General features: G+C 40.6%; 1 protein-coding gene across 1 annotated transcript in view; it reads right to left on the reverse strand.

Moving 5' to 3' along the window:
- LOC121271365 overlaps positions 1-6,627 on the reverse strand; it is a 105,337-nt gene extending 98,710 nt beyond the window's left edge. Inside the window, exons 1-3 of the mRNA XM_041177328.1 lie at positions 6,360-6,627; positions 3,779-3,806; positions 2,045-2,332 (exon numbers count right to left, since the gene is read on the reverse strand). Of these exons, the coding sequence (XP_041033262.1) occupies positions 2,045-2,332; positions 3,779-3,806; positions 6,360-6,581 (538 nt within the window). The 5' untranslated portion in view covers positions 6,582-6,627. The remainder of the gene's footprint in view (positions 1-2,044; positions 2,333-3,778; positions 3,807-6,359) is intronic.
- Between the last annotated feature and the right edge of the window lie 8,962 nt (positions 6,628-15,589).

Raw genomic sequence — 15,589 nt, forward strand, 5'->3', positions numbered from 1 at the left:
AGTGAACCAGATGGGTTTTTATGACAATCGGCAATGGTTTTGTGGTCATCGTCAGACTTTTAATTCCAGATTTTTATTGAATTCAAATTTCACCATCCAACCCAAGTCCCCAGAGCATTACCCTGGGTCTCTGGAATACTTGTCCAGTAAAAATACCACTATCCCACCGCCTCCCCTACTCTGTGGAGTACCAAAAGGAATTGATCTCAGCATCACTGACTAAGAAGGGGAAAATCAGCCTGAGTTCTCTTTCCTAATTACTTTCTAGTGATGGTGATCAAAAATATATACTTGTAGATGGTAAATGAAGACAGAATCAGCTTGGAACTGATGCCTTCCATATTTGACAGTCTGTTTAGATTTGTATTTAAAATGATAATTTTAATGAGAATCATAACCTAAACATGAGTCACAGAATTCAGGACAAAACAGGAGGAAACTGAAAAAAAATGGATGAAACTCATACTGACGATTTGTAAATTAGCATCAGGACAAGAAAGGGTAGAAATTCATTTTTATTATATTGACTTTAATAGAAATATGAATCATATTTATTAGATAATAGGAAAACATATTACCAGTAAATCTAGCAATAATTTGTTTTATAAATAACATAAATATTACAAAAGGTAGCTAATTTGTAAATATAATACAATAAACATGAGCAATAAATTAGTGCAAACAAGTTACATTCAGATGCAAAAATGACTTTTGATAACTTTTATGGAAATATGTAGTAACAATGTCCTCTGGCTACTTTCCAACAGAAATACAAATAACTGTAATGCAAGCACCAGTGCTTGAAGGGTTTCAGCTGTGTGTTACTCAATCATCATCCCACTCAGATTAACTTTCTTAGTTCTTGTCAAAACAAGAAAGAAGAAATGGAATAACCTTTGTTGGAGAGAGAAGTGTTGTATCATTGTGACACTGTAATCATTCCGGAGACCCCAACTGCTACCCATGCATGCCAGGGAGACTCCTCTCCAGTGTCTGTGAACCTAGTGTAGATTCCTTGAATCTTATTTTCTGCACAATATAAGGTCATCTTGTTATGCATTCTCAAATCATCAAGGGGATGGGCAAGGAAGCTATTGATAGAGTACTATCAGTATCGTACTAGAGCTGAAAATAGGGAGATCCCAGGGGTGCACAAGTTGCTTTGATTGTAATTTTCTATAACCTCAACATGAACCATCTCAAACTTCCATATGTGGAATCTTGGAGCTACGATTCTGGTACTGTGATTGCACACTATTCCATTGTACTAAAACAGCACTACTGATGCATTGCACTCTATCAGGCTGCCTTTCCTCATTCATAGCGCTGGATGTTTGGTGGTTCTTTGCCTTGTGATTAGCTGATGTTCTGTTCCCCTTGAGAATAAAGACTACAAAATATTGGCTGTATTCCTAATCTCTATAATGGACTTGGAATGGTGAATTCTATTTGTAAGAAGTCTGGGAATCCATTGGGAATTTAAGTTTTTTTCTTCTCCTTCTGAACATTAAAACAGACCGAAGGGACATTATTTCTCCAAACAGCACAGTGCAATTTTTTAACAAAAGTATTTCACCTCTAACAAAAAGAGATTTAGTTATGGCCAAATTTTGGCCATAATCTGAATATCAGATAAAGATGACATATAACATGTCCAATAACCTGCCTCTGCTGTTTAAAGCACTGCATCTCAGGGACTAAACGCTGGTATATAAATAATGAATGTAGTGAAATATAAGCATCGAGTCCCTTCTCTGAAAAAAACAATTCAAACAGGCCTCATAAGAAGAGAGTTAGGTAACTATAAATAACCGGCATCTGTAGAATTGGCATGATCCCTGAGCTGTATACAAATTGTTTGTCTAGAATCCACAATGATTAAGTTTGTTAAAGTGCTGCTAGTTGTATAGACTGGAGGAATTCTAGCTTTCTATCAGGAAAGCGCCAAAATATATATGGTTAATATCTGGCATGACGTTGTTCTGCTGCAAACCTTCGATTTTGACTCGTATCAAACCCTTGCTTGAGATTTGGGCTAATGTACCTGAGTAACTGATGGCAGCCGTCTGTTGATCCTCCTGGGAAACTGGCACGTTCATGCTCAATATAGAGAGGTTCATATTGTTTTCATTGTAATAGTTAATGCTTAACTTGGCTGGTGAAGTTTCATTGCAATGTTTTCGAACAGAGCAGTATACTCTCAGCTTTGCATACACATAATACATCCCATCCCTGGTGGTTTGTAGCTCCTGATTTTCAAAGTGGAAGCCACTGCCCAGATAGTTCCATCCTAGCCCAGGGGTTGCTGACCACGTTACAGTCTTGTTCTGACCTAGAGACAGAATTGAAACAGACATCAGAATAAATGGATTTACTGCAGATATTGTATTATCTCCATATATAAACTTTGATGTGTAGATGTTGGCTGAGTCATGATGCTTACAATGATTGAATAGCTTATTGACACTGCCCAAAATTACAGATGAAAAGCAGCCAGGTAGCTGAGGTGTCAAAGGGTTTCTGAAGTGAAACTCACTTTCACTGGAGGAGAAGAGGAAATTCAGGAAAAAACTGAAAGTTCCAGCTTCAGTGTGCCCTGCAACCTTTATATTGTTATTTGATAACTTGTTTTACACCACATTTAAATTGCTCCGAATCATTCTACACTGCTTAACATCTCAAGCTGTGAACATTGCAAAAGTATTCCTTGTGGGTTTGGAGGCAAGCAGATCATATCAGTACTAGCAGACTTTTCAAATGATTATAACATGTGCTGCCTAAGTAGAGATGATAGAAACTGTACTCTTCAGATCTTTAACTACCAATTTAAATACCAATTGTCCTATAGTAATGTAAACACATTTCAATTAGCAGCTTTCAGAGCAGGAACTGAGGGTTGAGTAAGCAAGAGGGAGGTGCTTCTGAATCATAGAAATTATAGCACAGAAAAACTATTTGGTGCCTGTGCGGCTGCCTTATCCACTGGAGCTACTGACTCTCATCATATTTATGCATCCTTTTATAGTCTCCCTTTTCAAATCTTACCAAATTCCCTTTTAAACAATGTTAACATATTTGTCTCAAAAGCATTCCCCGTTCTAATATCAATTTGTGTGAAAAACATTTCTTCAAACTTCTTCCTCATCCTTCTATTGATCACCCAGAGTCTATGCAAATGAGCTGCAAGTTCTCTAGTGATATTAAAGAATCAACCTCTTAATTCACCCACAGCCCAGATAATGTCAGCTCTTCATAGTAAACCTTTCCTTGCTCAGCATCAAAAGCATTATTTCACTTTCATCTATTTTTATTGAAATTGTTTTGGTGACTTTCTGCAGTCATTAAGATGAGGTACAGTCTAGATTAGATATACTTTGCATAAAGCTTCCTCTACCTGTTCCATCAAACACTCCCAGGGCAGGTACAGTACAGGTTAGATACAGAGTAAAGCTCCTTCAACACTGTCCCCATCAAACATTCCCAGGGGAGGTACAGCATGAGTTAGATACAATGTAAAACTCCCTCTGCACTGTCCTGTCAAACATTCCCATGGCAGGTACATCACAGATTAGATATAGAGTAAAACTCTCTTTGGACTGTTCCATCAAACACTCCCAGGACAGATACAGCATGATTTAGTTACAATGTAAAACTCCCTCTACACTGTCCCCATCCAACACTCCCATGGAGATGCTTTCAACCTCCTGTTGTGTCTCCATGTCTAGTCTTATCACACATTTAGTCAATTTATTTTAAGGATAATTAAAGGCACACTTACCAATGTTGGCTAACAGGTGTACAGCAAACTGCAATATAAACAGGACAATCAAATTAGATGCTGGAATGGAAGCATTTGCTATTAAAAAAAACTCTTCAATATTTGAGTTTACACATTCTGTTACATGTGTATGAGCATTTCTGGATGTTTGTGAGCATTTCATTGTATTTCTGTGCCCATTTCTATCACACTGACTATTTTGTATACATGTATACAAGGACATGTGTATGTTTATTTTGTCCTGGAGATGCCAACTCTTTGGTATCTCACCCAAGTGGCCAATATTAGTGTGTGAACCAAAACAATACAAAGGATTATGGGAACAGAGCAGATAAGTGTGATTTGAACTATTTGCTAGTGTGTTGGGCAAATAGCTTATTTAGATTTTGAGGCCTAAGTGTATTTTATTACCCTCAGTAGTCATGATAACCAACTGTAAATAACTAACACCCTTCTGCAATTGCATACAATTCCATACAATCCCAATAAAAAAATGGCAGTCTTATACATGGAGACTGGAAACCATTCAAATCTGCATAATATGTCAAACTGAATGCAAACGATCCAGCTCCTTGAATCTGATCTGTCACCATTCAATTTGATCATGGGTTTCAATTCCACTTTCCCACCCACTCCTCATATCCCTTGATTCCCTGACAGACCAAAAATTCACAAACCTCTGGGGTGGAGAATTCCAAAGATTTGCAACCCTATGAGTGAAGAAATTTCTCATCTCAGTCCTAAATGGTCATCCCCTTATCTTGAAACTGTGTCCTCATGTTCTAGATAACTCAGCAAGGGTAAACAATCTCTCAGCATCTACCTTCATCTGTTCCAGAATTTTGTATGTTTCAATGAGATCACCTCTCATTCTTCGAAATGCCAGAAAGCATAGGCCCATGTTACTCAACTGGTCATCCTAAGAAACAAACTGGTGAATCTTTGCTGTACTGTCTACAATGCAAGTATATTATATCCTTCCTTAACTATGGAAACCAAAACTGCACACAGTGCTCCAGTGAGTGGTGAATGTAATCTCACCAAAGCTTTGTAAAATTTTTATTTACTTATTCATTCACAGGATATGTATGTTGCTGACTAGGCCAGCATTTATTGTCCATTGTAATTGTCCTTGACAAAGTGGTGGTGAGCTACCTTCTTGAACTGCTGCAGTGTATCTGGTGTAGGTACACCCACAATGCTGTTAGGAAGGGAATTCCAGGATTTTGACCCAGTGACAGTGAAGGAACAGTGATATAGTTTCAAGGCAGGATGGTGTGAGACTTGGAGGGGAACTTGCAGGTCATGGTGCTCCTATGCATCTGCCGTCCTTGCTCTTCTAGGTGGTAGAGGACGTGGGTTTGGAAGGTGCTGTCCAAAGAGCCTTGGTGAATATCTACAGTGCATCTTGTAGATGGTGCACACTGCTGCCACTGTATGTCGGTGATGGAGGGAGTGAATGTTTGTGGATGGGGTGCCAATCAAGTGAGCTGTTTTGTCCCAGATGGTGTCCAACTTCTTGAGTGTTGTGGGAGCTGCACTCACCCAGGCAAGTGGGGAGTATTCCATCACACTCCTGACTTGTGCCTTGTAGATGGTGGACAGACTTTGGGAATCAGGAGGTGAGTTACTCACCACAGGATTCCCAGCCTCTGACCTGTAGCAAGACTTCCTTATTCTTGTACTCCAATGACCTTACAATAAAGGCCATCCTCACTTCCTTCACATAATGTCCTAGTTTTCTGTGGGTTGCTTATCATGGGTCTCAACACACCTCTCTTTCATGATATCACAATGAGGAAAGAAGATAATGCAGTCTTCAAGAACTACCTCAGCTGGCATGGGACTGATTCCAAGTCAATGACATCAATAAGCAGCCTGCCAACTGAGCTAGCTGGCCTCTCAACATGCAATTTGTCTTCCTAACTGCTTGCTAATTTCCTGAGTTCCTTAAACATCAACATTTACAAATTTCATATCTTTTTAAAAATATTCTGCTTTCCTGTTCTTACCACCAAAGTGACTATCCTCACACTTCCACACATTATATTCCATGTTACAACCTTGTTAGTCACTAACTTAACCTGTCTATATCTCTTTGCAGCTTCCATGTGTCCTCACAACTAATATTTCACCTAGCTTTGCATGGTCAGCAAACTTAGATACATTTCTCTCTGTTTCTTCATCTAAGTATGTAAATAGTTAAGGTCCCAACACTGATCCTTGTGACATTGCACAAGTCAGTCTGCCAACTTGAAAATGCCCCTGTTTATTGCTACTCTTTGTTTCTTATTCAAAACAAACACAAAACTTGAGAGTGTAAAAAAGGCAATGGCGAATCGGAGTTTCATTCACGCCTTCATATAGACCATATAGTTCCATTCCCATCACTCATCAGAGCTAAACTCTTCACGAAATTAAAACAAAAATGCTGGAAACACTCAAAGACAAGTGTACAGAAAGGGTAGGATAAAGAATCAAAACACAGACAAGCTCTGGTGAAGTCTAATCTAAAAAAGGAATTTCCCGAGCAATGTGGTGGAAATCCTGTACAGACAGACAGAGATTGACATGTTCTTACTTTGTTTCCAGTGCCCCTGGTCTCTGTAGGCAACTTGGGGTAGATCAGGAGCCAAAAGGCGCAGACAAGGGAAGCGATGATCAAGAAAAGTAGCAGCACGGAGACGAGCAGGATTGAGAGCAAGCGGCGCGCACTCTGGTTCGGTCCCTTGTCTCGGTCTATATCCCAGCTGCTCAGAGTCTGACTGACGGTCACTTCGCTCAAATCCTCTTTCTGTGACATGACCTCAGCTAGATCCACTCCTTGGACAAGGATATGTCTGCTCTGAAGCCTGTTTGTTTCTCGGGCCCTTTATGTTTCCTTTAAAGAGGAAGTTTCCGTGATGACAGAGCCCATGAGCTGGACTTCCCCGGGGAGGAGGTGCCCAGGATTCAGCCGACAAAGCGGAGAGAGGAAATGGGGGCGGAGGAAAGGGACCTGTCACTGGAACGGAGTGAGAGTTTAAATGGATAGAGAAAGAATAATGAGATTAGGAAAAAATAAACGAAATAGGAACAGAGAGAAGGGACAGCAAGGCACGGAAATTTAACAGCCCAAAGAGGATCATGACACAGAGAAAGAGTGGGACAAGTGAAAGAATGCGAGAGAAGACAGTGTCACCAAAGCAGACAGAATGAGAAGACGACACGAAGTGAGAAACAAAGGGAATTGAATACTGACACGAAACAAGACAGTGCAAGAGAAACAAAGTGATAGAGGAACATAAAACGACACATAGGATGACAGAGGGACACTGAACCAGTGGCATACTGAGTAACACATGGGAACACAGACACATAACAGAGACACACGGTAAGATAGAATCAGAGAGGCACACATGCATTGAGACACAAGGGAAGCAGTGAGACACACAATGAGAATGGAAAGTTTCTTGTGTGGAAATTGGCTGCTGCCTTTCCTACATTACAACAGTGCCTACACTTCAAAATTCCTTCATTGGCTGTAAAGTGTTTTGAGACTTCCACTGATTGTGATAAACGCTTCATAAATGCAAGCCTTTCTTTTACACAGATAGATAAACATGGTAGGAGGTCTTGTGATGCAGTGGGTAGTGCCCCTGCCTTTGAAGCTCTGGATTCAAGTCCCACTCCAGGATTTGATGGCCAAGGAAGTTGTGTTCATAATGCAGCCGAACAGGTTGATTATCAACCTGCAAATCCTTCCAATACGCCTATGGCAGGTGGTAAGAGTGGGAGAGTTTCCTGGTCAACCAGAACCTGCAGAAGGCAACAACTGTGGTGCTACCTTGCCAAGCATAACCATGGACCAACACATGGATGTCCATGGTCGCTAGGGCATGGAACTTGAATAGAGATAAATATGTACTCAGTGAAACAGAAACACACATGGATATATGAACATTGACACACATACAGTGAGACAAAGATAGGACAAATAGACAAGCAAACTCACTGAGAAAGATAGGAAGAGCAGAAGACATTGACTACAAAATGTTCCTACAGGAACAGAATGAGAGAAAGAAAGAGCTACTTACAGTGGATGAGAAACAAAGAACTGGAAAGTAAGGTACAGATAAAAACAAGAAAGGTATAAAACTAAAAAAGTTACAGTGTAAGTTGTCTGAAAGTGGTTGGCTTAAGTGAACAACACTTTCTGTTTGCCCCTCTTCTCATATCTCCTGTTTTTCACACTCACCGGGCAGAATTTAATGTTGGCAAAAGGGCTTTTGCCTGCCAGCTAGAGAACCAGCAGGAGCTCAGCACCGTCTCCGTTGAGGAAGGCCGTTCAGAATTAAGTGCCCATCAGGCCAGCATTGGGTCTTCCCCAGAAATAAGGAACATGGAGGCAGAGATCCCACCGAGAGCTAATGGCCAGAACATTCCATTGCCATTCAATGCTACAAGGAGCAGTGACTGCAGTTGGTAATGCACCCACCAGAGACCGAGAATTGATGAAGGACCCAGGCCACAGGTGAGGGAGAGAAGGAGGGAAGTGGAAACAGAAGAAAGTGTATAGGTTTGGCTCTCAATGAGCTACCCCCTTCCTAATACCAGGTCCCTCAATCAGGCACTGAGCACCTTTGAACAAGGGAACCTCCTGGAATCCCTCAAGCAAACCCAACACAGCGATAGGATGGGGCCCTTAAGTGGACATTGATTGTCCATTTAAGGGCCTTAAATAGCATCCAGGAAAGAAGGCTATCCATGAGCCTTGCCGCTCAGAACTTAATAGGCAAGGAGGGAATCCTGCATGACCCACCGCACACCTTTCTGCATGATTAAATGCCCCTACTTCTAAACTGGGGTGGCATTAAATTCTGCATTCAGTGTCAATCCATCATAAACTACCTGTTTTCCTCTTTCTACCTCTCTAGCTTCAGAATTACTGCTATTAATGTTATTTTTAAAAATTCCTTCATGGGATGTGAGTGTTACTGCTGGACCAGCATTTATTGCCCATCCCTAGTTACCCTTGAGAAGGTGGTGGTGAGCTGCCTTCTTGAACTGCCGCAGTCCATGTGGTGTAGGTACACCCGCAGTGCTGTTAGGGAGGGAGTTCCAGGATTTTAACTCAGTGACAGTGAAGGAACAGCGATATATTTCCAAGTCAGGATGATATCTGGCTTGGAGGGGAATTTCCAGGTAGTGGTGTTCCCATCTACCTGCTCCCCTTATCCTTCTAGGTGGTGGAGGTTGCAGGTTTGGAAAGGACTGGTGAAGGGGCCTTGATGAGTAGCTGCAGTGTATCTATATAGAACATACAGCTGCCAATATGCCTCGCTGGTTGAGAGACTGAATGTTTAAGTTGGTGGATGAGGTGCCAATCAAATGGGCTGCTTTGTCCTGGATGGTGTCAAGCTTCTAGAGTATTGTTGAAGCCACACTCATCCAGGCAAGTGGAAAGTATTCCATCACACTCCTGACTCATGCCTTGAAGATGGTGGACCGAATTTGTGGAGTCAGGAGGTGAGTTACTCACTGCAGAATTCCCAGTCTCTGACCTACTCCTGTAGCCACAGTATTTATATGGCTGATCCAGTTCAGTTTCTAGTCAATGGTAACTCCAGGATGTTGATAGTGGGGACTTCAGTGATGGTAATGCCATTGAATGTCAGGGGACGATGGTTAGAATCTCTCTTGTTGGAGATGGTCATTGCCTGGTACTTGTGTGGCATGAATGTTTCTTGCCACTTGTCAACCCAAGCCTGAATGTCGCCTAGCTAGGTCTTGCTGTGTGTGGACAAAGACTGCTTCAGTATCTGAAAAGTTGCAAATGCTACTGAATATTATGCATCATCAGCAAGCATCTGCAATTCTGAACTTTAGAAAGTTTACAGCACAGAAAGAGGTCACTTGGCCCATTGTGTCTATGTTGGCTGAAAAACAAACCACCCAGCCTAATCCCACTTTCCAGGATTTGGTCTGCAGCCCTGCAGGTTACGGCACTGCAGGTGCATATCCAAATACCTTGTAAATGAGTTGAGGGTTTCTGCCTCTGCTATCCTTTCAGGCAATGAGTTCCAGGCCCTTACACCCCTCTGGGTGAAAAAGTTTTTCCTCATCGCCCCTCTAATCCCACCAATCATTTTAAATCTATGCCCCTTCCACCCTGCACCCCTCTCCTTAGTCACTGACCTCTCTGATAAAGTAAATAGGCCCTTCCCATCCACTCTGTCCAGTTCCCTCACAATTTTGTACATCTCTATCAAGTCTCCCCTCAGCCTCCTCTTTATGATAGAGGAGAGGTCAGTAATAGGGCAACTGAAAATGGTTGGGCCTAGGACACTACCCTGAGAAACTTGTGCAGCGATATCCTGGGACTAAGATGATTGGCCTCTAAAAACCACAACATCTTGCTTTGGGCTAAGTATGACTCCAAACAGTGGAGAATTTTCCCCACTTCCCATTAACTTCAATTTTGCCAGGTTCCTTGATGCCGCACTCAGTTAAATGCTGTCTTGACGTCACGGGCAGTCACTCTCACCTCCCTACTTGTGTTCAGCTCTTTTGTCCATATTTGGATTCAGGATAAAATGAGGGCAGCAGTTAGGTGACCCTGGTGGGTAAGTGGCGCTTGATAACACTGTCAACATAACCTTCCAGCACTTTGCTGATGATTGAGAGGGGCTGACAGATAAAAATGTTGCTACAAAATTTCTTACCTGCTATTTTCATTAGATGTTTTTAACATGTTTAAGATAACTATTCTTATATAGCAGGGAAAGAAATAACATAAGAAAAAAGTTGCATCCATCTGTAAATATTGTAAACAGCAATTCCTAGGCTTTCTTTTCTGCCTCAAACTACCTAGCTTGTTATTCATTCTTGGTTTTGTATTGTCACCTACATCTTCCTATTACTCCCCTGTTCATGTCTACTTTTGCATGTTCCTTTTTTCTTCTCTTCCCCACTTCCCCCATTCTGTTTTGCTGTCACTTCTGTGTATCTGTGTCTCCCTGGTTGCCTTGTTTCTCTTTTTCTGTGTATTATTCTTTGAATGCCCCTATTCATTTCCCTCTGTTATTCTCAATATCTTTCTCATTTTGTTGGTTTAATTTACTGTCTGGATCCTTCATTCTATTTATCAGCTAATCTCTCTAGGTAATCTCTCTAGCTGTCTTTGTCGAACACTCTGTTACACAGTTTCCCACAGCACTCGCATGAAAACTTATTTGGTCCAAATCAGGAGGTTAAACTCCCTTTTAGACACATAAATAGATACTCTATTTATGTCTTTCTGCTCTCCTTCATTAGCTCTTTCCTTTGTTTTAATTGCTTCATTTTCTGACTTTCTCACTAACTATTTTCTCTTCCCCTCTCCAGCTCTCACACTCAGTATTTCCCTACATATGTGTTGCTTTCTGTGCAACTACACAGAGAATCAGTTCAGTTAGTTTCTGGAAATCAGAAAACTCCTAAATACCTTATAGAAAGGGGATCTTGGGAAGCCCCAAAAGAACAATAAGAGCTGCTTATTTTTAGATAAAAATCAGCATTGTGTCATAGCTCTACTTGGCTGTTTAAGTGGAATTTTTGTTTAACTTTAGCAACATTTTGGTCCCGCTGGTAGAGAGGTTTCATTATTAATAAAACAGAATGCAGCTCCAATAACATGCGAAAAGGAAAAGATGGTTAACCTTTCAAATGGTGACCCTTCATGTAAACTTTAACAGGTCTTTTCTTTGTTCTAGTATGAATCACTGTAGTACAGCTACAGACAGTAAACCAACAGAGACAGGGTGCGAGAAGAAGAGGATGGAAAAGAGCAGGGAAAAACAGTGAGAGAGAAAATGGGAAATGATAGTAGCGAGAGAAAAACAACAGTGTGAGGAAGTGAGAATGGAAGAGACAAAGAGTATGTGAAGGAAAGAGAGATAATGAGGAGACAGAGGACAGTGAAGAAAATCGAGAGAGTGAAGAACAGGAGACCAACAGAGGCAAAGAGATAAGAAGACAATGAGAGGAAAATACAGAAGACAAATAGAGAATGAAAGAATCGAGGCAGAGGGAGAAAGGCAAAGAGAGTTAGTGGGAGAGAATGTAAACTTGAGCTCACCCAAAATTCTGCTGTGTATATCCTAACTCACACCAGGCACATTCATACAGCAACTCCTGTGCTCACTGTTCTACATTGGCTCCCAGTTAAGCAACACCTTGATTTTAAAATTCATACCCTAATTATCAATTCAGCCCTCCAAGATTTCTCCGCTCCTCCAATTCTGGATTTTTGTGCAGCCCCAATTTTAAGCTTTCCACCACTGTTTTAAGCTGCCTGGGCCCTAAGCTCCTGAATTTCCTCCCTAAACCTCTCTGCCTCTTTGAGTCTCTTAGCTCCTTTAAGATGTTCCTCAAAACTTATTTTTTTGACCAAGCCTTTGGCCATCTATCCTATTACCATCTTATATGGTTCAGTGCAAATTTTACTTTACAACATTGTTGTTAAGCGTTTTGGGACATTATATTACATTAAAGGCACTATATAAATACAAGGTTTTGTAAAGAACAGAGGGCAGAGACAAATAGAATGTAAGTTTTACCTCCTCTGATTTGAATCAGACAATCCTGCTACAATCTCTGTAGAGACCATTAACTTTAAAAAAATAAATCTGAACTTCCAGTTGATAGCTGAAAGGACAACATTTCTAAAGTTTCACGTTTTAAGACTTTTAGTATACCAAACAGATTAAAATCATTATTAGCTAAGCTTATATCTTAAACTACTGAACAGAACTTCCTGTTTTTACTTTAACACAACCAAAAAGCCCACTTCACAGGTATACCTTATACTGTCCCTCAAGAAGTAGTTATTCGATTTTCCTGGACCCAGTCCAAAGTGATTCTTAGCTCCAGAGGGTTAACTTCTGTTCTTCTCCTTTCCCAGCCCAATAACTTTTAATCCCAGAACTGTCTTTCATGGTGAGGTTTTTCTCTGGAGTTTCTCGTTCTACCTCAAGCTAGATGAATCTTCCAGCCTCATTTCAATTCCTCATGAATTTGGTCTTTTCAATCCAAGCACGACCTCCCACTTACATTCCTGCGCAGTGAATAATAGAAACTTTCGAGCTGCTCTCTCTCTCTCTCCTGGACCCTGGTAGTTTGCCTGTGTCTGTGGGTTTCAGGGATATTTTAGAACCCTTCCCCTCATGGGCCTTCTATCCAAGTGGAAAAGCTGATTAGCTATCCTTGAGACCCCAAAGCACCTTTATCTTGGAAGTAAATGGACAGTTTAAACATAACTGTTTGCACCCTGGCATTCTCAACATCTTCCTGGGACTTTGTAAACTCAGATGCTGCTGACGTTGCCTCCAAGTGTGAATACCCTTACACTTTCCTCTCAGCAAATAATCTGGTCCTTCTTTTAATATTTAACAGCCCCTCACCCAGACCTGTTGTCAGGTAGACTTCAGAACAGGTCACACGACCCCTTCATTTTACTTTAAATTAAAAACACAGTCCCAAAACATAGCAATCTTATAAACTTCATAAGTACCAATTCAGCTTTTGAATGAGCTCTCTTGGAAAAGTGAATGACAAAAGTCTGATTTGTAAAATGGAAATTTTCTTTTCCCACCTGCTTTGAATTGGTGCATTACCATATTTGTGTAATCACAGAATCACACAGGGCAGAAGAGGCCCTCGGCCCATATGCTGTCATATTCAGGCCATGTCAATTCTCTGCATATACCGCAGTATTACAATTGTGTAATTGGCTGTTGCAGATTTTTTTTTATTTGTTCATGGGATGTGGGTGCACTGGCTAGGTCAACATTTATTACCCATTCCTAACTGCCTTTGTTCAGAGGGCATTTAAAAGTCAACCACATTGCTGTGGGTCTAGAGCCACATGTAGGCCAGAACAGGTAAGGACGGCAGATTTCCTTCCCTAAAGGACATTAGTGAACCAGATGGGTTTTTATGACAAGTGGCTATGATCGTCATTAGACTTTTAATTCCAGATTTTTTAAAAATTCAAATTCTACCATTTGCCCAAGTCTCTGGATTACTAGTCCTATGACAATATCACTTACTAGTCCTATGACAATATCACTACGCCACTGCCTCCCCCGCATTTTCCATCATCTACTGTCCCCAAAGCTCTCAAAAGAGATGCCACTGTCAGGAATTGAGTCAGTGTGTAGTTTTGCACTTGGCAAAAGGGTTCAGCCTGGTGGCAGACTGAGGGGATGGTGAAAAGAATAATGGAGGGAACGAGTGAGGTAGGGAGTGAAAGACCAATGAGACACATAATGGAGAATAGCACAAGAACAAATCATTAAATGCTAAAGATGAGGAGATAGATATTGTCAGTAATCTGGGTACTACACATGCAGAGAGTGAGTGTGACTGAACTGTGAAAGCATTGCATCAATGGAAATAGCAACTAATTTTCCAAAACCAAAGTGCTGAACTTTACAGAATTTGATAGAGCGTAGTCCCTTTGGGGCAATGTAACCCATTCTCACTACTGAAGGATTTTCTTTTATGAACAACAATGGATATGGATCCATATTATAAACTTTGAGATTTAAAAAATCTACAAATATTGGAAATCTGCAATTAACATAATTCTGGTAATGAACAGTAGGGCTGGTGAGCCTGTGACATGAACAGACAGGTTAACTGTTGGGGAGGCTTTTTGTTCTGAAGAAAGGTCCATTGTCAAAACATTAATATTACATATATATATTATATAGGTTTGGTAATGTAAATGCTATGTTTTGCACCAATGTTCTATATTGTGTAGATACTTTGTAAAGATTACATACATATAATTCAGAAACTATTTATAGTACATATGTTGTATATACTATAAAGAAGAAATTGCATTTATATAGCATCTTTCAGGGTGTCTCAAAGTGCTTCACATCCAATAAAGTATTTCTGGAGTGCAGTCCCTCTTGTAATGTGGGAAACAAAACAGTCACTTTGCACTCAGCAAGGCCCCACAGACAGCAAAGAGATAAGTGATTTGAAAACTATTCTAATATTGTTAGATGGGGGATAAATGTTGAAAGCACCCTACTCTTCTTCAGATAGTTCAATGCAGACATCTATTCCCATTTGTAAGAGTAGACAGGCCTCAGTTTAACATCTTATCTGAAAGACAGCACCTTTACTGACTGGAATGTCAGCCTGAATTTTGTACTAAGTCTCCAGACCACAATTTTCTAATGCAAAGGTGACAGCACTACCACTGAGCCAAGGTTATTATGGGATATAATATGTATCCTATGAATAGTGATAATATATAAGTTGTGTACAGTAAAAACAAATATATAGTATGGGATACAGGCAGATAGTATATATGGTCCAGAAACTGTGCAGAGCGCAACATAATAACTTTATATATAGTGCAGGCATCTTACATAATGCAAACAGAGAACAAATTTACATAGTACTTTTCTCAGGATATCGCAAAGCTCTTTATGGCCAACTAAGTCCTTTTGAAGTGTAGTCACTGTTGTACTGTAGGAACCATAACAGCAAATTTGTACAACGTTCCCACAAACAGGAGTAATAATGGCCCAAAAATATATTTTAGTAATGTTGATTGAGGGATAAATAATGGCCAGGACACCAGGGAGATCTCCCATGCTCTTTTCAAAATAGCGTCATGGGATCTTTTACACCCACCCAAGAGGGAAGATGGGGGGGCCTCAGTTTAACGTTTCATCCAAAAGACAGCATCTCCATCAGTACTGCACCAGAGTGTCAGAAATGATAATGCGCTCAAGTCTTGGTTTGGCTTCAGACCTCATCATAGTCTTA

The sequence above is a fragment of the Carcharodon carcharias genome, chromosome 30, assembly GCF_017639515.1.
Source record: "Carcharodon carcharias isolate sCarCar2 chromosome 30, sCarCar2.pri, whole genome shotgun sequence".
In the NCBI taxonomy this organism is placed as follows: domain Eukaryota; kingdom Metazoa; phylum Chordata; class Chondrichthyes; order Lamniformes; family Lamnidae; genus Carcharodon; species Carcharodon carcharias.